Below are 24,845 nucleotides of genomic sequence, written 5' to 3' on the forward strand. Positions count from 1 at the left end.
TTAACAGTGGAAAGCAGAAAAAGATCTATTTATTCAACGTGGCCACATTGGGAAGCGGGGCTGTTAATTTCACTGGTTGAGAATAAGACAAATACCATAGTCTAAAGTCAAAAAGCAAGCTTTAAATTCTGACCAGATTGATGAACTCTCTGGCCAGGTCCATCTCTGGTTTTCCAGAAAATGGCACCAAGTCACATTTTGCAGGGGCTAAAAAGGCCAAACCCTTAGTTCACTGCATTTCCCATGAGGTCCAGTCAGAGGCAAGCAGACGGCCTGATGTACTTCCTGCTTGCCAGGGTACCTCCCACCTCTGTTCAATCAAGGGAAAGTGTATTCTGACGTAGTTCCTGCTCACGTGTGATCAAGGCCACATCAGTGCAGATAGGGCCAAACCTACTTGTTTAGGAGAGTGAAAACAGGCAGCTTGCTATCCCCCATAAACAATAGCCTCCAGCATTTAAGGAAGTGTCTGTCCTTGGACAAAGAAGCATATTTGCTTCATGGATCTCTTAGACATAGTGATTAAAACTTTAACTTTGGCTTTCCCACAGGACAAAAGATTCAGCAAATCCAAGTCCATCTCCAGTGTCCTCAAGTGAAATCAAAGTTTATTAAGTAGAAGCAAGATTCAGCAAACCCCTCAAGTCCATCTTTAGGGTCCTCAAGTGAAATCCAAGTTTGTTAAATAGCCAGGGATATCGCACACCTAGGCAGTTCAGTCATGGTGTGGTCCCACCCACTACCGGCCCAAGGTTGTCTGGGCTTCAGTCTCATCACAAATCCTTATGGACACACTGATTCTACTTCACAAATGAGCTGTGGACACCGTGACAGGAAGGTGAGCCCCCTTTACATAGAGAAAAAACACAAAGGTACAGCGGTACAAGGTTAATCAGGTCAGGGATTCAAGATTTTATCCAACTGTCCCTCCGTTCCAGGGCTACTTATTATTGACCCATTTGGTTCTAACAAGTGATACTTACCTTCACAAATTGGTCTGTATTTCTTGCCAAGAATTTGATATCTTATTGTGTATTATTAGATTTTCTTTGCTCTATTTTTTTTTTCAACAAAATTCTTACTTGTTGAGACACAAGCTGCCCAGTCTGCAGGACAAAGAGAGTGGAGAGGGTTTCCTGGTTTTTCACAGCCAGGGAGCAGCTGTGCAAAAGAGCCACCCTCCTGAGCTGGCGCAATCCACAGACATACAGCACACACACAACAATCCAATTTAAGGGATTAGAGGAAAGTGCTGGCCCAAAATTCAAAAGGAATTGTTGAAATGAAGGGTAAGAAACTGGACCCAGGTCAGGAATGGTGGTGCACATCTTTCTTGGGAGGCTAAGGCAGAACTACCCTGAATTCTTCAAGGGCAGGCAAGGAAACAATATCAAAACCCAAAACTGAAAACAAATACTCCTCAAAAGTGTCTAGAGCCCTCAAAAACAAGGTATGTTATACCAGTCGGAGCCAACAGGAGCCTACGCAGAGGATACAGAATTCTGAAACACGGAAAGGGACAGTAGGTAAAATACTTCTTCAGATACTTAACAGCCAATTAAAGCACATGGGAATTAAAGCACATTTATTAGCAGGGAAATAAAATTCAAACTGCTTTATAGCCACTAGGATGACCGTAACCAAAGTTATCTGCTGCCAAGGCTGTGGGGATGTGGGTCACACTGCACTCTCCCTGCACTGCTGGTAGGATTAAGGAACAGCCACCCAGGTTGGTAGTTCCTCAGATCATTAGTTACCTTGACCAAATTCCACTCCACCACAAAACTTTCATGCTTCCATAGTTACAGTCTGGATAGTATACTCCAAATGTCCACCAGGAAGTGAGTAAAATGCATGGCATCCTCATACCCAATACTACTTGGTTTTAAAAAGTAAAGCTATATGCTGGATAAGAATAAAACTCAAAAACACAATTCAGTACAATATTTAGAAACAGAATTAGCAATTGCATAAAGGGTTGGAAGACAACGACATGGGACTAATTAGGACTCGGTGTGCTTCTTGTTTTGCTACACAAGTCTTGATATATGGAAACCACTACAATGGGCATTTTCTTAAAGATAAAACTTTATGGCATAAAAACCATAAAATGATGAAGTTAGAGGCACTTCCAGGTCAGAGTTTCCATGCTTGCAAATTTTGTTCTAGTAAAAAAGGTGAGCAGTTGGCAGGTTGCTAAGCTGGGAAAGCAGCTGCTTGGTGGATACATGGGCCCGAGTTCAGTCCCCAGCACCACACACACACACGCACGGCAAAAGAATGAAGACTGCTGAATAACTGTTTTATAAACCTTTATTGGAAAGGCTACAAAGTTTATATTATCACTGCATTGCTTAGGCTAAAGTGTTGTGGGGAAATAACCTCAAATACAAAACTATTATGCCGCTGAACCTTCCCCAGGCTTGTTGCAAAGTATTTTTGTACAATGGAGGTAGAGCGAATAGGGCAGTAATTTAACCCTCACAGGTCTTGATTAGTTTGGGGACATTCTTTTCATCCAGGTTCTAATATCTCTAGAAATGAACCCAAGCACTATTAGGCTCAGAGATGGTATAATAACACTGAAAAAAAATCTGAATTTCCATTTTTGTCCTGTTGTTCCTTCGACAAATGTAAAATGTGTGTAGCTGGTGTTGCTTGGACCTCAAATGAACGTGTTTTTTTAAAAAAAAATACTTCAGGGAGAAAAAAAGTAATTCCCAGAAGATGGAAACCCATCCTTTCATTTCATTAGGATGGTTGTAATTAAAACTAGGTGCTGACCAGGACATAGGTCAAACTGAACCCTCTCACCGCTGGCTCAGCCACTTGGTGAATGTTTGCTTACATAGATCATCAGTCAATGCTTCCCTAAATTCAGATATTCAACTTAATGAGACAGCAATTTTTCATATTTAATAAAAACTGCATTTTAACAGGTCTGTGTAAACATGGTTCTACTATTCATCTGCCATTACCTTATTTTCAAAAAGTGGGGTACAAGATAACTGAAGCCTGGGCTTGTCCCAATTTTCAGGGTAACCTGGGAGTTAGATGATTGATTTGGATGTTCTTGATGCTACAGAGTAGCAAATGAAATCAATAAAGACTGTTTCAATCAACTTTAGTGTTTGCAAACTATAAAACCGGCAGGCCCTGAATCTTCAGGCCAATGGATCTTTAAGGGCTGTTTAAAACCAGAACCAGAGTCCCTCCTCACTGTAAGGATACTTGTTTACAGTTCAAAATAGGCTCTTTCTAAAAATGTGACACAGAATAATTTACACCAACTGCTTTTTATTATCAAGTTTCAGAAACCTTTCACAAAATGGTTTTTTAAAAAAAAGCCAAAAAACTTTACAACCATGGCTAATGTAATTTTTTCTACTGTTCCCAGTCAGCTTCAAACCCATTGTGTGCAAAGCCCATTTTTCCATGCATCTAAATGATAGATACAGGCTATGAATTCTTTATTCTATTTGTAGCAGCTTATGCAGGTGCAGCCAAACACAAAGCTTCAGGACAAATTGTACAAACTTTACAATGCTGGATTTGAGTTTAAAATATGAAACATAAAGTCTACACAAAACTGATAAAAATCAAGCAGATACCAGGACTGAAACTTATAACCCACATGTGAAAGGGAGTCTTACTTCAAGTGCTTTACTCTGCTACAGAACAGTCGAAATGAAGATGTAAAGCTTCGTGGTTAGTTTAAATTATACACTCTGTGGATACTATACCAATTTAGAAGTTACACATAGATCAACAGATGTCTGTCAGTTCATCTGGACTCATCAGGTACTCCAGCAGCTGGCTTATCCGGAAAATGTGGAACGAAAATCCACCTGTACAGCCGCCTGCAGTTTACTGATGGGCACACTGCACTCCAGGTCCATGGTGGCTGCTGCTTTCTTCATCAGAGCTATCGTTATAGGCTTCACGCCTCTGACCACCTCCAGAGCCTCGAGTACTATCAAATTCCTGAAGCTCCACTTCTTCTGTCTCTCCAATTACATTAGGAACTTCTGGTCTAGATGGCAGTAGATCTTCTAATTCCTTCAGGAAACAAAGAACAGGAGATGTGTCTCATTATGTAGCTGACAGTCACACAAACTAAACATCCATATTTAAATACTAGAAAACTACATGCAGAAATGTTCCATGGTATTTCTAAACAGAATGCTATCTGAAGGATCTGCTATCCAGAGAGTTCAAAGACTCTCACCAGCCTGATTGGCCCCATAAACATTTCTATCAGCCAACTTCATCTTCAGAATGACCAGAAAAAAACCATCAACCATGGAAACATTAAAAAAAGCCAGCATGAAGACACAGTCTCAAAAAAGCTGGGCATGGTTGGTTACGTCTGTAACAATCAAAAGGCTGAAACAGAGGAACTGCCATGAGTTGTAGGCCAGCCCAGGGTGCAGACAGAAACCCTACAATAAAACAAAACAAAGAGAAAGAGAAAAGCAGCACACAGGAAGCAAGGAAGAGCGAGGAGCAGCAGAAGGGACATCCATATTAGCTGTGTGAGGAACTGCAAAAACAGCTTACAGAAAGCTTGTCTGGGTTGATCCAGTTGTTTTCAGGAAACTGCACATCAAACTTTATGTAAAGATCACCCTTTTCAAAGGGATTACGATACTGCGGCATTCCTTCACCTCGAACAACACGAACACATCCTATTATTTAAAAAAATTAAATTAGATAAGAATATTACCCGAAAGGTATTCAATAATATTTTTTTTACCCACTATAAATAAAAATTTTAACAATACACGAACAACCTGATCAGATGAAGTCATTTACCTGGCTCGATTACTTTGCCAGGAGGATATTTTACCACAATCTGACGAGCATCAAGATGCTTAAATGTGAACTGAAATCCACATAAAGCTTCAACAAGTCCTATCTTATACGTCATATGCAGATCATTCCCATCTCTCTGGAACACCTATAAAAAAAGCACAAACAAAACATATTTTTAAAAGATTATGAACCCATAACATCCTATTGCACATTTCTTAAGTCAATATCAGAATCTTGGAAGAACCAAAATGCCACTGTCCCTAATTTCCAAAATTATTATTAGCAAAACTAGCTATTCTCAAGGGGTATGACAGAAACTTCTATTAGGACAGCTGACTACTAAGAAAAATGCTGAAGCTCCTAATAGTGCTTTTGCTGCTGCCATTGTATTCCATTTCCTAACACCAAATAGATCCTACAGGCTTCAAAAGAACAGAGTCAACCTGGAATGTCCCCCAGACATGGTCTCAATGAGGCAAGAAGGAAGTCCAAGTTCAGTGTTCAAAATCTCAACCAGTAAAGCCCAGTTGTGAAAGCTGTGGCTTCAATTTTGTACTTTACACATACAATGTAGTTCCATTGCACTTAAAATTCAAACTTGGGCATGGAGATCATCAGTGGTAAAGACTACTTGCTGCTCTTGCAGAGGTTTGGCTCCCAGCACCCAGAAGGTGGCTCACTACTATCCATAAGACCAGTTTCAGAGGATCCAAGGGCCTCTTTGGACCCTCACTGAGCACCAGGCACACATACAGTACACTTTCATACACACAGAGAAAACATGTATATGCATAATTAAAAAAAAAAAAACTAGTACAGATATAGTGACTGGTGCATGCCTTTAATCCCAGCACTCAGGAAGCAGAGGCAGGTTGATCTCTGTGAGTTCAAAGCCAACCTGGTCTACAGACTGAGTTCCAGGGCAGTGAGTACTGTTACACAGAAAAACCAGATCTCAGAATACAACACCAAACAAACACCTTTAAAAAATTCAAACTTGCTTAATGTAAATTATACAGCAAATGCTAAAGTTGGCTTATTCCATCTTACAGTATACGCTTATAGACTATACATGCTGATGTGACTCAGGCACAACCAGAACACTGCAGGCTCAAAGCCTGATGACAATTTACCTTAGGCTACGTAAGTCCCCCAAATTAGCCAATTGCCCACTGCTGTGTCAGACCTAACATCCCTTGACTTTACAGATAAAACCTTTTGGAATTTATTAATAACAAAACTGTAGTTTCTATCAACCCAAGGCTAGGAGTCACGAGAGAAGACTCAGAGGCCTACTGCTGAGGTTGTGTACTTCGCTGTAATTGTCTACTTTCTCCAATGCATTTGGATAGCACCTTGACTTATGATTTTCTCTGTTCTATTACTGCTCCGATGTTAGAACATGGGTTTTGCCGTAACCACAATCCATATTACAGGTTATGGACATTTATTTAGCTCCAGAATAGTCTCTTCTTCCCTTGGAGTTGAGTTGTGTTTCTGCACCAACACTGCAAACATTACTGAATAAATGCTGAGAATGTCCTGAGCTTTGATGTGGGGGGAAAAAAAATCAATTTAAAAATATTCAACTTGCAATTTTTACTTAAACTTGCCAAATCTATACTTAAATTTTGAAATTTAAGTTGAAATAAAATTAACTGTAGTGAAAAGGTCACCAAGATTTGAGTGTGCTGGAGCCAGGAGCAGTAGCACACATCTTTCCTTTTTTTTTTTTTTAAAGATTCATTTATTCCTTCTGCAGGCCAGAAGAGGGCACTAGATCTCATTATAGATGGCTGTGAGCCACCATGTGGGTGCAGGGAATTGAACTCAGAATCTCTAGAAGAGAAGAGCAGTCAGTGCTCTTAACCTCTGAGCCATCTCTCCAGCCCTGACACTGTGTACCTGTATCAAAGTGTTCAACTGGCAGGGCAGTGGTGGTGCGTGCCTTAAATCCCAGCACGTGGGAGGCGGAGGCAGGTGGATCTTAATGAGCTCAAGGCCAGCCTGGTCTATAGAGCAAGTTCCAGAACTATTATACAGAGAAACCCTGTCTTGAAAAACCAAACCAAACCAAACCCTCATCCCCAGCACCAAAAAGCATTCAAAGCAACTACAACTAAAAAATACCATGGTGGTTGCTGTCATTTGAGGGGCCGGGGGGGGGGGGGATATGAATGATTTGATAATTTAACACTAACATTTAAACAAATAAATGCCCAACTTCTCCCCTGAAGTTAGCAAATTAGAAGTTACCAAGCACCACATAGCAAAACATTCAGCAGTTATTGAGGAACACAATTAAAACCCTGCACTTTCACTGTACAAAAGGACACGAGACTCACAGAATAGCAGCGCAGCAGGATGAATGCACATGACACAACACTCAAAGCTTTTAATCACATACATATAGATTCAGCCCTGCACCCACTCAACCTAAATATGGCCTCATCTTCTTCTGACAGCTATTTGGAGTAAAGAGAGAAGGCCCAAAACTTAACCAATGCTTTTCTTGAACATTTAGCAAGTCCTATGTTCTAGTTTAAAATATAGTAGGTTTGTATTTCTTCTTCCAAGCAAGATGAATTAAGCTGTCTAAACCTCACCCTTGGGCAGGACAATGGTGGCGCACGCCTTTAATTCCAGCACTAGGGAGGCAGAGGCAGGCGGATCTCTGTGAGTTCGAGACCAGCCTGGTCTACAGAGCTAGTTTCAGGACAGGCTCCAAAGCCACAGAGAAACCCTGTCACGAAAAAACCAAAAGTAAACCTCACCCTTGGCTTACACTGACTGCTCTTAACTTCTTTCTAGCCTAGGCCATCAATTCCACGCAATCATACCACTTTCAACAATTCTAATCCCAAGCACTGAGATTAAAGGTATTTACAACACTCTAACACCCTAGTGATACCTGTTCCACAAAACACCGAGGTTTAATCTACTTTTAACGATATAGCTCACTGCTATCTGGTTAGCTTTCCACTTCTTATGTCTTGTAGGTATTGTGGATACTAATACTGAATAAATGAGTAAGTAGCTAAAAAGCCATCAAATAAGAATCTTGAATAACAAAATTTAGAGCTTGGAGATGTGGCTCAGAGACAGAGTATTTTCTTTCTTCCTTTCAAAAAAATAGTGGTCCTTTTAAAAAAATTTATTTATGTGCATTGGTGTTTTGCCTGCATGTGTCTTTGTAAGGGTGTCAGATCTTGGGAGTTACAGATAGTTGTGAGCTGCCATGTGGGTGCTGGGAATTGAACCCAGGTCCTCTGGAAGAGCAGTCAGTGCTCTTAAACACTGAGCCATCTCTCCAGCCCGAGACAGAGCATTTTCTAATATCTTCTTCATTTAAGACCCAGACTTTATATCAAAAAGCAGTCATGAATATTTCATCCTTTATGACCTTAATGCAGAATTCTGGAAACTGCTATTTTACAGCCATCTAAAATATGCCATATCAAAGAAAAGTCAAAAACAAAACAAAAACCAAACAAAACAAAACAAAACAAAACAGAAAACAGTAACACCCCTCTTCATAAGATCAGTCCAGGGAGCAAGTTGTAATCTTCTGAGGATAGATCAACTTCTACAATGTGTTTTTCAATATAACCTTGTTCTCCACTAAAATTTCAACGTAATTTTACTTTTAAAATTGCAGCTTCTTCCTTGGGAAAAAAAAAAAAAAAACAAATGGTGAATGGACCAAGGCTTGGGAGGTCACAGTGGCTACCAGAGGATCCAGTGCTGGGGTTGTTGAGTACTTGGAGGCAAAGCCTAAGACAAGGAGTGGATCCTGTAACTAAGCTAGACTGACTGTCAAAGTCATGAAGATCAAGCCCCAGAGATCTACTTGTCCTCTCTGCCCATCAGAGAATCTGAGATTACTAAACTTTACCTAGCAATTGTCTCTATTCATGCTATGTTAATTGTGATGACTACTCTTGGTTGTCAACATGACTGCCTAAAACCCAAATGGCTGGGCACAAAGATGAGGTTTTTCTTTTTAAATCATTTGAGATGGGAAGATAAACCTTTAATTCAGATCTTTTGAGATGGAAAGACCCACCTCTAGTCTGGGCCACACCTTCTGCTAGCAGCCTATATAAAGAAAATGAAAAGCCGGGAGGTGGTGGCGCACGCCTTTAATCCCAGCACTCGGGAGGCAGAGGCAGGCGGATCTCTGTGAGTTCGAGACCAGCCTGGTCTACAAGAGCTAGTCCAGGACAGGCTCCAAAGCCACAGAGAAACCCTGTCTCAAAAAAAAACCAAAAATAAATAAATAAATAAATAACGAAAGAAAGAACATGAAAGAATGAAGCTTGTTCCTTGCTTGCTTGTTCTCGCTCTTGCTGGCCAAGCCCATTCCCTCACTGGCATTTGAGCCTACTTCTTTGGGATTCCCTTCTAGTGTTAGACTAGCTGGACTAAAGTTATTGTAATAAATCTTTGTTATACATACATACACATTCTCTAAGTTTAGTTCCTTTAGAGAGCCCTAAGTACATTAATCTTATTTCAATGTGTTTATGTATGTATGTGTACCACATGTATGCAGGGATCTGAAGAGAGGACATCTGATCCTCTGGAAACGGGAATTAAAAAAGGTTGAGCCGCTATGTACCACATGTATGCAGGGATCTGAAGAGAGGACATCTGATCCTCTGGAAATGGGAATTAAAAAAGGTTGAGCCGCTATGTGGGTGCCAGGAACTGAACCAGGTTCCTCTACAACAGCAGCAAGTGCTCTTAATCTCTGAGCTATCTTCCCACTCTCCAGCAAGCATCTCAAGGATGAGGTTTCAAAAGGTCATGCCAGTGCAGAAGTAGACTTGACTTGACCAGCAGACCAAAATCAAGGCTACCGGGGGATCAAGATTAGAAATCCCTACACTATTCTATGCAAGGTGATGGGCCCTGTGGATCTGTGTGGTGCACCTCATCCTTGCCCCCGGAGGCCATGGCATTGTCTCTGCTCCTCTGCACAAGAGGTTGTTGCTGACGGCTGGATCGGATGCGGCTACAGGCTGCATGGCCACACTGCCAAGGACACCTCTGATGCCATCTTTAGGACCTACCCAACTCTGACCTCTGGAAGGAGTCCATGTTTTCCAGGTCTATCAGGAATACACCAACCATATTGTAAGAACCCACACTAGTCTCCATGAACCAGCTGTGGATAGCATGTTTTTTGTTTTTGTTTTTCAAGACAGGGTTTCTTTGTGTTAACAGTCCTGGTTGTCCTGGATCTTACTATGTAGACCAGGATGGCCTTGAACTCAGAGATCAGCAAGCCTCTGTCTCCTGAGGACTGCAATTAAAGGTGTACACAACCAGTGCCTGGCTTAATGAGGATTTGTTTTTGTTTTTAAATTTTACATGTTTTATCTGCATGTATGTCTGTGTGACGGTGTCAGATCACTTGGAACTGGAGTTACAGACAGTTGTGAGCTGACATGTGGGTGCTAGGACTTGATCCCTGGTCCTTTGGAAGAGCCGCTAGTGCTCTTATCCACTGAGCCATCTCTCCAGCCCTGCACATAGGCTATGTATACAAGAAAAACAAAGTGATTCAAGTCTGTCTAAAATAAATAAAACCTAAGTGCAATCGTTTAGAGAACTCTTAAATAAGTCTCCAGTACAAACCCTGTCAAGTGTTTACATGTAAGTACTGCGTGTTTCCTGAACAGCTTTATCAACCAAGAGCCACAGACATATTCTTTAGGACAGAAGTAGAGAAGATACTATGTAGGGCATTAATTTTGTTTGAGAAGAGTCTCCCTATAGCCCTGGTTGACCTCAATCTTGCTCTCTCCTGTCTTGGCCTCCTAAATTCTGGGATTATAGAAATGGGCCACCAGGTATTACAAATTACAGGTGAGCTAAGCATGGTGGTACAGGACAGAGAAAGGAAGTATGATCAGAATAAAAACAGCACACAATGACTCACTGCTAGACAGGTTCATTTTGCCTCAATCATAATAGATATAACCAATACACATTCAATCAGGAACTAATTAAAAGATGTTTTAAATCTCTAGAACTTGGGTCGGTTAGAAAGCTCGGAAGATAAAAGTGCTTGCCACAAAAGACTGACAACATGTTTGACCCCCAGAACCCACTGGGGAATAGTGACTCCAGAAAGTTGTTCTATACATACTGGGACATGAGGAAGACCCATGCTCCCATCACACCAATAAAACAGATACAAGCAAACAAAAAACAACAACCAAAAAACTCTGACCCTAGCAAACATAGCAAGTACAGTAAAATTAATGGAGAAGTGCCGAGGAGTGAAGCCTCTACCCACCCACCATGCATCCAAGGAACTCTATAGTGAAATTATGTTGCCTAACACTACCTAGTCCAATGGCTTTATTTACATAAAGGAAAATGAGGTGCAGAGACAATAGGATCATTTAAGGGCAGAGTGCTGAGTTACAGCTATGACAGGGCACAGGCTAATAGACGGAGTTTCTCTAAGCAAGCCACGCTCACTGTGAGCTAAAAATTAACTCAGTCACATTTCCCTTAACAACTTCATTTGTTTTCAGTTTCACTCCAAGGCAATTATCCTATTTTTCACAAGCAAGATCAATTCTGAATAAAACAAAAACGGGGGAAAAAATGAGTAAATCAAAAGTAAATTACCTCATGTTCTTTTTCCTGTAGCAAAAGAACAATATCTCCAGGTTCCACTCCTGGGGCCTGGTCTGCTTCCCCAGTGAATGTAATTCTCTGCCCATGTTTCATGCCTTTGTCTACATGAACTTCAAGAATCTTGACTTCTTTAATCACCTTCTTTCCTTCACATTTTTTACAGCGGTCTTTTTCATTAATGACTTCTCCTGCAAAGAGAGGTCATTCAAGCTTCCAGTAAGAAAGAATACCCCAATCTTAAACTGAGTCTTGCCAGTGCCCTTAATTCAAAAAGATACATTTTGGGCACCAATGGTTATGGTTACTGCAAATGACAAAACATTTTACTAAAGGTCACCCAAAGGGTTCAGCTACCTAAGATTACAGAGTCAAACACCCTGACATTTCGTTAGTTCCTGGCTCTACTCCCTAAAACTAACGAACAAGGAAAAGTTTGGGCAGTCAGGTGCTGGAACTTCTACAAACACTTCTGCAAAAGTTTTCAGTTCTAACTCCAAGTAGGTTACCCTCAGACAGAGAGAGACAGCCCAAGTCAAACTTCAATTGTTCTTCCCAGTAGGGGTTAGTGAACCTAAAAGTTTGCTACTGGTCTACATTCAATCCCCACATATCCCTGATGACTTATTACTGAATTGTAAAGTTGGTACTCGAGTTTATTTCAAAAGACTAAATCTTGCTCAGATATTAACTGGGGATTAGCCCCAGGTCTTTGCACAGGTTCTACCACTGGACTGTCCTCCCACCTCCAATCCTGCTTTTGTGTAGTTTCACTATAACTGAAAATTCTCAAAACCAACTAGAGCACTGAACACTTCTGTACCAAGGTTAGGGTAACTGTTTTTCTTTTGAAGATATTCCCCTCTAATATTTGCTTATGGTATAAAAAATTGGAACTCCAGAGTATTTAACAATGTATGAGGAAAAAGGCAAGGTTTTCTAATCACTGTGCACTGGCGCACTTGTGTTTAAAAAGGAGTCTTGTTATGTTGCACTGACAAACCTGAAACTCACTGTCCTGCTCTGCTTTTCGCTGTTAGGTTTCAGCTGACTTTGGCTTCTTGATAGTGAAGCTAGGAATTTTAGCAAGGTACAATGCAGAGATGCCTCAGAGGAATATAACTTGCAGTCGAGGAGGGTGACAACCTCAGGTATCATTTCTCAGCTCCTCCACTCCACTTTTTATGACACAATCTTTCACTGACCTAGAGGTTAGCAGGTTAGGCTGGCCAGCTGGTGAGCACTTGGGATCAACTTCTCTCCTGAACACGGGGATCTTGAGGGTGCACTACTTGCTTTTCTAACATGGCTAGGTCCTCATGCTAGCGAGGCAGGCACTTTACCAACTAAGTTATTACCTTAGCCCAATATATACCTTCTGAAAATTATCACCTCCAAGAATTTGGGAAAGAGAGTTCTACAACTATACTAACAATTAGCCAAGGGAAAGGCTGGGAGTGTAGCTCAATGGTAAGAACCCTAGGTTTAATTCCCCGTACCAGGGCTTGGGTAAGGATAGTAATGTAATTAGTCAGAATGAGGGCTAGTGTTCAATACTTGCCAAGCACCCTCATGGACTTGGGTTCACTTTCCAATGCTGGTAAGGAAAAATTCTACCACATAAATTAATTAAAAACTTAATTTCTTAGTTACACTAGACACATCTCTCCTTTCCTTATTAAAGCAACTTCATTTAAAAATCAAACTATTAAAAATAGATTTAGAACTTGATTTAGGACTTTTTAGAATGCCCCCGAAGTTCTACAAGTTAGGTGATAAAGATTCATTTCAGCTGGGTTGGAACAATACCTCAGCACTTCAGAGGTAAAGGCAGATTAAGAATTCAAGATCATCCTTGAATACACAGTTTAAGGTTGGCTTAGGTTAGAGATACTATGCTCAAACAGTAATGGTATAATAATCGCCAATCTTCTGTTAGATATCATTTTTAGAATAAAATGAATATAAGCATACTTAGTAAAATTGTAAACGTTTCCAACTTCTATGTTCCCAACATATTCTATTATAAAAGCAATGAAAACACTGGTACATTTACCTTCTCCATTGCAATCAGAGCACACAGACTGCATCTGCTGCACCATTCCTGGAGCCAGCTGTCTGATCATAATGCGCACACCTCGACCCCGACAAGCACTGCATTTCTGAACAGCTCCAGACTTTCCACCTTGGCTAAAGCAAAAGTATAAATCACACTTTTGTCTACAAACCACTAGTCATTAAAACATAACAAATTGTGCTTCTCACTCCCCAGTGTAACCACTTTAAAGGGTCTTTAGAGGAAACAGAAAATGCCCAGCTGCTTATTAAGCTTTAAATGAAGAAAATATGTTACCTGGTATAGATTTTGAGCATGCCACTCAAAAAGCAGACAGACTGCCTAAGCGACAGCACACTTACCCACTGCATGCGCTACAGAGCACATTCTTGCTAAGTTGTAGTTTGGTTGTCTTGCCATTATACAAGTCTTCTAAAGAAACTCTGCAGAATAAAGAACATGGTTCAACCAAATTTTGCCAATATTTTTAAAAGATATATAGAGCTTACAGACCAAATTTCACTGACTTTTTATGACAGAATCCAAGAAAATCTTTATGAATTTGGACAATACACGTGGTATATTTGCTCTTCAGAGGCAAGTTTCTCAACCGCACACTGGAAACACCTGTAACTCATCTCCAGTTTTCTCAGGCACTGGTATACACACACTTACAGGCAGGGACTATCTGTGTAGCTGCCCCTGGAACTTGCTCTGTAGACCAGGCTGGCCTGAAATTCAGAGGTCCACCTGTCCCTGCCTCCTGAGTACTAGGATTAAAATGTGTGCTACCATCAACCAGGAAAAAAAAAATTAAATTCTTGAACCTACAGGGCTGACCTAGCTAGCAACTTGCTGCAAATTATGCACTGATGACCCAAGTCATCAATAACACTATAAAGACAGGACTTTATGGTTCATACTGGCTTCAAAATGCAGCCAAAAATCACCTTGAACTTAATGGATATCCATGCCTCTACTTCCCAAGTGCTAGATTACAGTCACATACCATCTTGTCCAGTTTTATATGGAACAAAGGAAGCCCAGGGACTCATCTGTATCAGACACGCACTAAAGCAATTAAGCTGCATCCCTAGGTACTAATTGTAATTATCATCCAGTTTTATGTGATATAACTGAAGCAAGGAGAAGTTAACTAACTTGATCAAGGCCAGAGCTTTATTGTTGGAGGGGAGGGGGCAAGCTATAGATAATTACATTACATTTGTAATCTAATATGTATTAGATTACAATGTATAGTTATATTACAATTAAATGTATATTATAGCTTAAAATAGGCACTTAGGGAGCTGAAGAGATGGCTCAGTGGCTAAGAGCACTGCTGCTCTTTCACAGAACCTGGATTCAATTCCCAGCAACCACATGGAGGCTCACAACTGTCTGTAACTCTGGTTCCAGGACAATTGACTCTCTGCTTACCTCCACAGGCTTAAGATACATGCAGTTCACAGACATGTATGCAAACAAATATTCATACAAAGAATTTCTTAAAAAGAGGCACTTGCACACCTGTAATCCCAGCACTCGGGAGGCAGAGGCAGGAGGATCTCTGTGAGTTCGAGGCCAGCCTGGTCTACCAAGGGAGTTCCAGGACAGGCTCCAAAACTACAGAGAAACCCTGTCTCGAAAAACCAAAAAAAAACACACACACAAAAAAAGAGGCACTTAATTGTGTATGTTTAAAAAGCTATTCATTATTGCAGAGAGGGAAAGAACATAGCTTCAACAGAGAAACTTAATTTTTTCAGTTTCTAAAGATCCTGCCAAATCATAATAAATACTGTATATCTGAACAACTTTTATTTGCTTATTAATTTTGGTCTCTAAACAATTAACTTCTGCTGGCTAGGAGGTGGACGTCACTATGGGTAGATGAACACAGAACACTGTATGCAGCAAGGCTCCAAGAAAGGCAGTCCAGATAAGTCAGACCAGTACTCAAGTGAAGACAGAAGCACTGCAGACCTGGTTAGGCAAGTTCAAGTCACACAGCTGATTTAGATCTGGTCTGAGCTGATGCACACGCAATCAGGCCACTAGGTCATATAGCAGCTTGCTACAGGAATGGCCAAAAGCACTGTGATGTACTGGGTCAGCTTGCTGGTGGCCTTTACCAGCTGCTAGGTGAGCGAAGAGGAGGCCCTCTGACATGGAGGCAAGGGCACTTTGGTGTTCATGATGAACACTGGCACGGCGGCCATGAACATCTTTTAATGTATCTTCAAAGTATCTAACTAAAAAGGCAAAAAGCAAAATTAAAAAGTACCAGTCGACTGTAAATTCAAATGTATACAATATTTTATATATTCATACCTCAAAAAAAGTGGTACAGGAAAAAAAAGGGTTTTTAAAAATATACATGAAGGCTAGAGAGAAGATTCAACCAAGTTACTTGCTATTCTTTCAGAGAACCTGGGTTCAAATGGTGAATAACTGTCTGTGACTATAATTCCAGAGGATTCAACACCCTCTTCTGGCCTCCATGGGCACTCACAGACATACATGTAGGCAAAACATCCAAACACATTTTTTAAAAAGTAATAAATGGGGCTGGAGAGATGGCTCAGCGGTTAAGAGCACTGGTTGCTCTTTAAGAGGACCCAGGTTCGATTCCAATCAACCACATGGAAACTGACAACTGTCTATAACTCCAATTTCAAGGGATCAGACACCTTCACACCAATGCATACAAAATAAAGTTAAATAATTTTTTTTTAAAGGTAAAAAACATTTCTTAAAAATATAACAATTTGCTGGGCGGTGGTGGCGGCGCAGCACCTTTAATCCCAGCACTCGTGAGGCAGAGACAGGTGGATTTCTAGGAGTTCAAGGCCAACCTGGTCTACAAGAGCTGGTTCCAGGACAGACTCCAAAAGCTACAAACTGTCCCAAAAAACCAAATAAGTAAATAAATAAATTTGAAAAGTGTATTTGTCAGGTGTGGCAGTGCATACCTATAATGTCAATACTGAGACAGGCAAACTGTCAAAAGTCCAAAGCCAGCCTTTTCTACATACCAAATTCTAGGCCAGCAAAGTTAAACCAAATAAACTATATGGACACATGTGTATATGTACATACAAAACTTAAAAAAAAACACAATTCAATTTCCAAACTAACTTCAAAAAACAAAAGTCCCACCCCTCCCTAAGGAGTTATTGGTTGCTGAGGGAGGGGACTTATATTCTCAGCAATGTTGCCAATGGTAAGTTGCCCTTTTTCAAATAAATAACCCACCATCCCTGTTTGTGCAGGAAACTATAATTAAATACAAAGGACCAAGAGAGGAGCAGACAAGAAAGTGAGAGGGGCTTGTTAGGAAGAAAGAGTTGTTCAGCTGGGAGGGAAGGTATAAGAAAAGGTAATAGAACAATCATTTGTGTATGAAATTGCAAAAGAAATTCTAAAAATTATTTACCAATACCACCCATCTATATTATAGTTTAATAATACTCTTGTGTGTGTGCTGACTAGTTTGTTTGGATCTGGCTCTGGCTGTGTAGACCAGGTTGGTATCAAACTCAAGAGATCCGCTTGTCCCTTTGTCCTTAGTGCTGGGATTAAAGGTGTGAGCAATCACACCTGGCTATTCTTGTGTTCTAAAATCTTTTTTCTCCCATGCTCCTGAGGGTGAACCCAGGACCTCACATATGCTAAGCAGGTGCTCTGCCATTCATCTATGTATAACCAGACTTAAGCCTTCCTTACTATTTTAAATCCCTTGAATTTAGGTAAAGGAACAAATAGTTCAAAATCTTTCTCCAAGGCACATCATTTTGTGGTGTTCAACCTTTCTTTTTTCTTTTTTTTGAGACAGGGTTTCTCTGAATAATAGTACTAGCTGTCCTGGAACTAACTCTTGTAGACCAGGTTGGCCTTGAACTCAGAGATTTGCTTGCCTCTGCCTTCCCAAGCGGGCCACCAAACCTCAGCTTGTAACAAAAGTGTTACTTTAAGCTCAAACTTTCCTATACTGTAGGCAGCATAAAGAAACAATTACAGGAGGGCAAGATGGCTCAGCACTTGCTGGTGACCTAAGTTCAATCATGGTGGGAGAGAACCAACTCCCACAAGTCATCCTCTGACCTTCACACCCTCTCCCTGGTTTGTGTGCACACAAAAAACATGGTAAAATCCACTTATGAACGAAAAATTATCAACAACACACCATCACACCGAATTTAACGATATACTGATCTATGTCTTGAGTCTTACAAAACAAGGAGAGAGAAAGAGTAACTGTTGGGAAATATTATTTTCAGGTGTGTTACTTTTGTTTATGCTGCATTTGTGATTCTTGCCTGTCTAAATGGTCCTAATTAAGAGATGTATGGCCAATAGCAAGGCAGAAGTAAGGATAGGCGGGGCTAGCAGACAGAGACGATAAAGACAGAAAAAAGAACAAGAGAAAAAAGAGAGAAGGACATCAGGGGCCAGCCAACCAGCTACATAGCAAGCCACGGAGAAAGAAGTAAAGTAAGGTACACAGAAATAAAGATAAAAGCTCAGAGGCAAAAGGTAGTTGGGATAATTTAAGATAAGAAAAGCTGGCAAGAAGCAAGCCATGCTAAGGCCAGGCATTCTTAAGCAATAATAAGCCTCTGTGTGATTTATTTGGGTGTTGGGTCCCTCAAAAAGCCAAAAGAGTAAAACAGCCTACAACATTTTGGCATTCCATCATAGGGTTTGAAAAATCCATCTAGAGCCTAAGAAAGCTGAAGGAAAAAAAAATGTGGTTCCTTTAAGATTTTGTGCCTGCTGGCAAGTCCTAGAGCAGCCAGTATGGAAAGAAGTAACAAAAAGCAAAGCAAAAATGCCTGCCACAGAACACATATCAGCATTCTAGAGCTCTAGGAAGGTTGAATGCAGTTTCTGGTCATGTACCTCCAACCTGGCTGCAAGTTTTGAGCTGGGCTTTCACAACCCAACCCAGAGTGGGCGGAGTCAGCTACTAGAGCACACAGTTGTTCAACAGTCTAAAGTTTGCTCCTGCGGTCAAAAAAAAAGGCTAAAAGATATGCAGTGAAAGAGGTCCAGAAGGGAGAGAAACACCTCTAAAACAGGCTCCAGTGTGTTTTACATAGAATTAAAAAGAAAATGGGTACAGACACTTACAGAAAGTTTTTAAAAAGTAAAATAAAGTCTTTACAGAGACAGTTAAAATAATGTAAAAGAAAAAGAGCCACGTAAAGATTGGAAACACACAGGGAGTCTGGATCCTGTAGAGTACTGTGTTGATTTTGAACTTTTTGATTGCTGAAAAGCAAAGGACAGCTGCTAAGAGACCTGGAATTGAAAGAGGGAGAGAGGGACTGTAGAAATAAATGAGCCTCGATACTTTAAAAATGTCAAAAAAAAAACAAAACAAAACTTTTTTTACTATGCTACAATCAAAAAAAAAAACTTAAAAAGTTAAGAAATGTACTTCTCAAGTGGAAAGCAAAAATGCTTTGGAGAAGGTTTTGCTTTTGTTTCTAAAGGAAACAAGAGGCTGTGGATTCATTCCACGTTGATTTGGATCTGATTTGATCAAGGGAGACTTCCTGAAACTTGACAGGTGATATTTGTCAACAAAGATTATAACTGCTCTTTCCAAAACTTGGCCATTATCTCAAATTTTCTCTCTGGGACCCTAAAAATACTTCACCTACAATCAATAGGAAGCAGACTAGAGAAAACAATCACATTTCCAAGAGTGGGACGTGGGAAGCTATTGGCTATTTTGTGGGTCATTGATGTTTGTTATAATTTAGGGGAATATAGGGAAAAAAAAGAAAAAGAAAAACCAAGTACTCTTAGATATTTTGTCTTGGTATATGGTATATGACTTTGGTATATGGATATAAATTCAAAGTCAAAATTGTTACACTGTGTATATGTTTTTACTCTTGTTTAAAGGATTTTTGTGTATTGATACCAATTTAAGGTTATTTTTGTTACAACACTGTATATATGCTTCTGATCTTGTTTAAGGTATTGTACCTATGCAGTTCATTTAAAAATGTAAGGTAAAATTCTAGTTTTTGAAAACTATTATGATTTAGGATAATCAAAAAACACAGGTCAGTAGTTAATCATCTATAACATCTATAGTCATCTATAACAATCAAATCTGTAGATATGTTAGTTATGTTTTCTATATCATATAGAGATATATTTCAGATAGATGAATCTTCAAATATTTCAAAGACCTACAGGATACAGCATTTAAAATGTCTGTTAATTTAGGGCTTTTCATGAAGAGCGATATCTGCTCTTAGCAGCACCAATGTATTTCAGAGATGATGGGCATCGAAGAAACTCCTTATGGATTTTGCTTTTAATGTGGCAAGGCTAGCCTTTTGGGCAAAAAATTGCTCTTGCCTAGACTGCTTCACTGTCTGTTGTATAAACTGGATATGCAGGACCCACGGGGAAGTGACTCCCTACAAATTTTGCCAAAACAAGGCAGGATGGTCATTCAGGGTTCCTGATTCACAGAAGAAAGTGCCAGGCATTCTGCAAATCCAAAAGAAAAGTGACTGACAAACTGACAATATGGCAGGACAGTCTTTCAAATTTCCTGCTTTACTGAAAAGTCTGCCAGATAATATGGCCTGCAGGCTGAAATGGATGACCCTATGTGGCAAAGGAACTTTGGGTTGACTATTCAAGCAATCAGATGTCACTGTTTTTGGAAGTCATTTGCAATGCACTTTTTGTTTATTTAAATACTATTATATCCCTTTGGTGTCTTTGATGGAGTTGAAGACTAGATAGTGATAAATGTAGTTTTTCTTAGATATGATAGCAAGTTAGTTATGAATAAAATTTTGGATTTATTAAGATAGGATAGATAACGAAGTACTTTCTTTAAATTATTATACAACAAATGAACTGAAATTTGGTACATTATGAATGTAATCTTTATTTGGTTAATTGTTCTTATTGTGTACAGTTTTACTATGTTGAAGTTAAAACTTCATTTTTTTAGAAAGAAAAAAGGAAGCATTGGGGAATATTAATTTCTGGCATGTTGCTTTTGTTTAGGCTGCATTTGATTAAGTGTAAAGCTGTGATTCCTTGCCTAAAACACCTGGTGGTCCTAATAAAGAGACAAATGGCCAACAGCGAGGCAGAAGCAAGGATAGACAGGGCTAGTAGGCAGAGAGTATAGAGAAACAGGAACAAGAGAACAAGGAGAGGAGGACATCAGGCGCCAGCGAACCAGCTACACAGCAAACCACGGAGAAAGAAGTAAAGTAAGGTATACAGAAATAAAGATAAAAGCCCACAAGCAAAAGGTAGTTGGCATAATTTAAGAGAAGCTGGCAAGAAACAAGCCACACTAAGGCCAGGCATTCATAAATAATAATAAGCCTCCATGCGATTTATTTGGGTGTTGTGCCCCTCAAAATGCCAGAAGTGTAAAATATCCTACAAGTAATGATTTGACATTGGCACTCTCCAGTGAGGCTTAAATTCCTCTATAAAGCAAACTGTTTGGTTTTTAGTTGTTGTTTGTTTTTTAAAATCAGCTTCAAAACATGGATGTTAACTCAGGAATAGTACCTGTGTAGTCAAGGACAGCCCTGGCCAGTATGATACCCTGCCTCAAAAAAGAAATAAAGCCATGGATGGTTGGCTGGGAATCTGCCAAAGAGAGATAAAACTGTATACAAAGAAATGCACAGCAACAATATTATAGGCCCCTGTCCAGCACATAAAAGATGAGTGATTAATCATCATGAAATGAAATCAAAGGGCCCAGAAGAACGTTAGTAGGCAGGTATGGTGGTGTTAGTAGAGGGGAAAAAAAGTGGGGGCTCTGAAGACAGATCAATTCATAATGTGTCTACACAGCACAGGCATTAGTATCTGGGTTCAATCCCCCAGCACTTGTATAAAAAAAGACAGATACAGTGGGGCTGGAGAGCTTATTCTTACCAAGGACCTGTGTTTCGATTTCTAGCACCCACCTGGCAGCTCACAACCACCTGTCACTCTAGCTCTAGGGGACCCGACACCCTCTTCTGAACTCCCTGGGCACCAGGCACTCGTGTGGTGCACAGGCATACAGATAGGCAAGCAAAACACTTCAAAATCAAATAGATAAATCTAAACAAACAAAAACTCAAGACTAGTGAGACAGCTATGGATAAAGGCACTTATCACCAAGCCTGCCTCCCTGAGTTCAATCCCTGAAACCCACACGGTGAAGAAAAGAACCAACTCAATTTGTCCTCTGACCTCCATGTGTGTGCTATAGTGCAACTACAGGAAGCACATGATCCCCATAACAAAAACCATAACTGAAATATTTTAAATAAACCGAGAATCAGGCATGATCATATCCCCCAGTTATCCCAACACTTCAGAGGTAGAAGCAGATACCAAAAACAAACTCATAATTGGCCTGGACTACATGAGACCTTGTAAGCATGCCATACAGCACGTGCATGTGCTCTCTCCACTCAGTCTCTAGCATTTGTTACTAAAACCATTGTTCATGAAAACCTTAACAAACTAAAGTGAAATGCTATTTTCAGTTTGTAGCTGACCCATGGAGTCTTAGTTCACAATCAAGGTCCACACTATTTGTACGTTGGCAGGTTAATGCCAGGCTGGCAGCCAGTAGGCTCCATGGAAACCAACTTAGAGTTAGTGTTGAGGATCAAGTAATGAGGGACTTTACCATGTAAATAATCTAAGCAAACAACCATTCTTTTTAAAGCTTGGATTTAAATACTTCAAAGAATATAATCTTCACACTTGAAATTTTAAATCCTATAGTTACAATCAACCTCAACAATGTAAAAACAAATCTCAGTAAACATCAACTATTCTTTAAGATCTTGGCTGTTTTGTTGTGATAGGCTTCCATGTATCCTCAGCTGAGCATATGACTTGGAACTCCTGATCCTCTTGCCTCCACACACCCCCCCCCCGCCGTGCTGTAATTATAGGTAAAGACCACACCTGGTTTATTACACACCACCCAGAATCAAATCCAGAATTTTGGGTGTGAGTTAAGCACTTTACCAATTGACCTACATTTCTAGAGCACCTCCTCCATCCTGTAAGCTCTGAAGTAAAATACATTCAATTAACAATTTTACTTAGTCACTTAATGAGAACACAGTAAAAATTTTAAAATAAATGAACCATTCTATAGCAACTGAGCTCTGTGATCACCACTTGGAAAAGCACCTCATTTAAAAACAAGACTCACTTCAGTGGATGCATCATGTCTTCGCCTCTTCTCCTGCCATTTCGACTTCTACTCTGATTGCCCATGAAGCCAAACAATCCTCCACCAAAAATATGTGAGAAAATATCATCCATGCCACCGCCTCCGCCGCTACCTTCCCGCAGACCTTGTTCTCCATATCTGTCATAGAGCTCTCGCTTCTCTGGATTTGACAATACTTCATATGCAAAACTTATTTCTTTAAACTATAAGGGAAAAGTAAGAATGAAAACAATTGGATTTTTAAGCACAAGAATGTAAAAAAGACTTCAGAAACTCAGAATCCATTCATTCTAATAAAAAGCTTCAAGTTACCTTTGATTTCATTTTGGTTCTCTTTATCACTTATTGCTCAACATCTTAATAATTCTCACTGTAAAACTGAAATATTCTTCTAAAAGTTATCATCATTATTGTATGTGAACTGTGCGAGTGTTGGAGCACGTGTGGAGGTGGAAAGACAACTTCCCTTCTTCTGTGGCTCAAGCTCAGGCTGTGCGCTATCTCAATAGCTGGAACCCCTCTCCCTCTCCTTCTTCTGAGGCTCAAGCTCAGGCTGTGCGCTATCTCAGTAGCTGGAACCCCTCTCCCTCTCCTTCTCCTGAGGCTCAAGCTCAGGCGGTGCGCTATCTCAATAGCTGGAACCCCTCTCCCTCTCCCCCACCGCCTCAGAGACATGGTTTCCCTATACAGCTCCTTGCTGTCCTGGAACTTGCTCTGACCAGGACGGCCTTGAACTGAGATCCACCTGCCTCTGCCTCCAGAGTGTGGGGATTAAAAGCATGGGCTACCATCATCACCATCTTCACTGGCTAATTTTTCTTATTTCTAAAGAATATTATAGGCATCAGGTTTTATTATGGCATTTTCAAATAAGTTAAAATAATAACACAAAAGTTTTGCTATGTAGGCATAAATGGATTTTCCCCCTACTACAAAGAGGGTGATTTATTTTAAATTCAGTTTAAAACTAAAACCCCAAGAATAAAACTTCAAAGAACTCACTTTGTCTCCAGCATTCGGATTCTTATCAGGATGGTATTCTTTGGCTAACTTTCTGTATGCCTTCAAAAAGAGATTTTAAAAAGTTACACACAGACAACAATTTAAGAAATTCACTTAACGCAACGTTCTAACGTTACAGTCTTCCAAAAATGCCACTTAGTTGTCAGAACTATTTGATATTTTCCACCTTAATACTGCTTACTTGCTAATAATATACCAAGACAAAATAAGTTACTGTCGAAAAAGAGATTATACTGAAGAAAAATATAAATAAAACTACAAAGAAAGACGCTGGACCATGATTCCTTGTTCGTTCACTATTCTCAAATATCTCCAATGGTCATAACCAGACCAAGTCCGCAATAACCTAACAAATTCCACATTAAGCGACTGCATTTTACAGAAACCCAGGCAGTTACACAAATTAAGCCAGGTAGAAGCACCCCTGCTTGTGCTGGCTCTTGCCTGCCCTCCAACAGGAAGAAAAAACCCAGATGGTCCTAGGTGATGTTCTACTAGCACATGGTGGGTTGATTGAGGTCCTAGGTGGTAGTGAAACTACATACTCTCAATTAAGCGATTTGAGCATGCACCATTTAAGTCTTCACACAGACTCATGAATTATATAACACAGCCTACCATTTCCGGTAGGGTAACAGGAAGTCTATTTTACTTCGGACTTTACCAGTCCCACTGCTTACGGGACAGCCTCGTTTTTCTAGGTTTACACATTCAGATTCGGTACCGACAGCCAGAGAAGATGCTGCGGGACTTTATCAAGACGTTCAATGCTCTGAAGTCCAGAGATGATTCTGGACCGCTACAAAGGACAACAATGCGATGTGTCTTATTTTTAGTGAGTGCACACTCAGGTGTTTGGCTGGGACACACGACTCATCCCCGAAGCTGCCACCGGGTATTTGGATCACCTGCCCACAGAACAATGCTCCCAAACAGACCCACGCCGTTCCGGCTGCCGGGCGAGCGAGGCGGAGGGAGGAGCTTCGGCGCCGGCGACTGCGGCCCTCAGCCCCACACCGGCGCCGGCGGTCAGCTCCTCGCCGG

At 40.4% G+C, this 24,845-nt stretch overlaps 1 protein-coding gene across 1 annotated transcript in view; it reads right to left on the reverse strand.

Annotated features, from left to right (window-relative positions):
* Positions 1–2,301: 2,301 nt before the first annotated feature.
* Positions 2,302–24,845, reverse strand: part of Dnaja2 (DnaJ heat shock protein family (Hsp40) member A2) — a 22,922-nt gene continuing 378 nt past the window's right edge. Inside the window, exons 2-9 of the mRNA XM_005367015.3 lie at positions 23,781–23,840; positions 22,758–22,981; positions 13,888–13,968; positions 13,526–13,659; positions 11,464–11,660; positions 4,816–4,960; positions 4,561–4,688; positions 2,302–4,059 (exon numbers count right to left, since the gene is read on the reverse strand). Of these exons, the coding sequence (XP_005367072.1) occupies positions 3,868–4,059; positions 4,561–4,688; positions 4,816–4,960; positions 11,464–11,660; positions 13,526–13,659; positions 13,888–13,968; positions 22,758–22,981; positions 23,781–23,840 (1,161 nt within the window). The 3' untranslated portion in view covers positions 2,302–3,867. The remainder of the gene's footprint in view (positions 4,060–4,560; positions 4,689–4,815; positions 4,961–11,463; positions 11,661–13,525; positions 13,660–13,887; positions 13,969–22,757; positions 22,982–23,780; positions 23,841–24,845) is intronic.

This window comes from Microtus ochrogaster, unplaced genomic scaffold (assembly GCF_000317375.1).
Source record: "Microtus ochrogaster isolate Prairie Vole_2 unplaced genomic scaffold, MicOch1.0 UNK15, whole genome shotgun sequence".
In the NCBI taxonomy this organism is placed as follows: Eukaryota; Metazoa; Chordata; class Mammalia; order Rodentia; family Cricetidae; genus Microtus; species Microtus ochrogaster.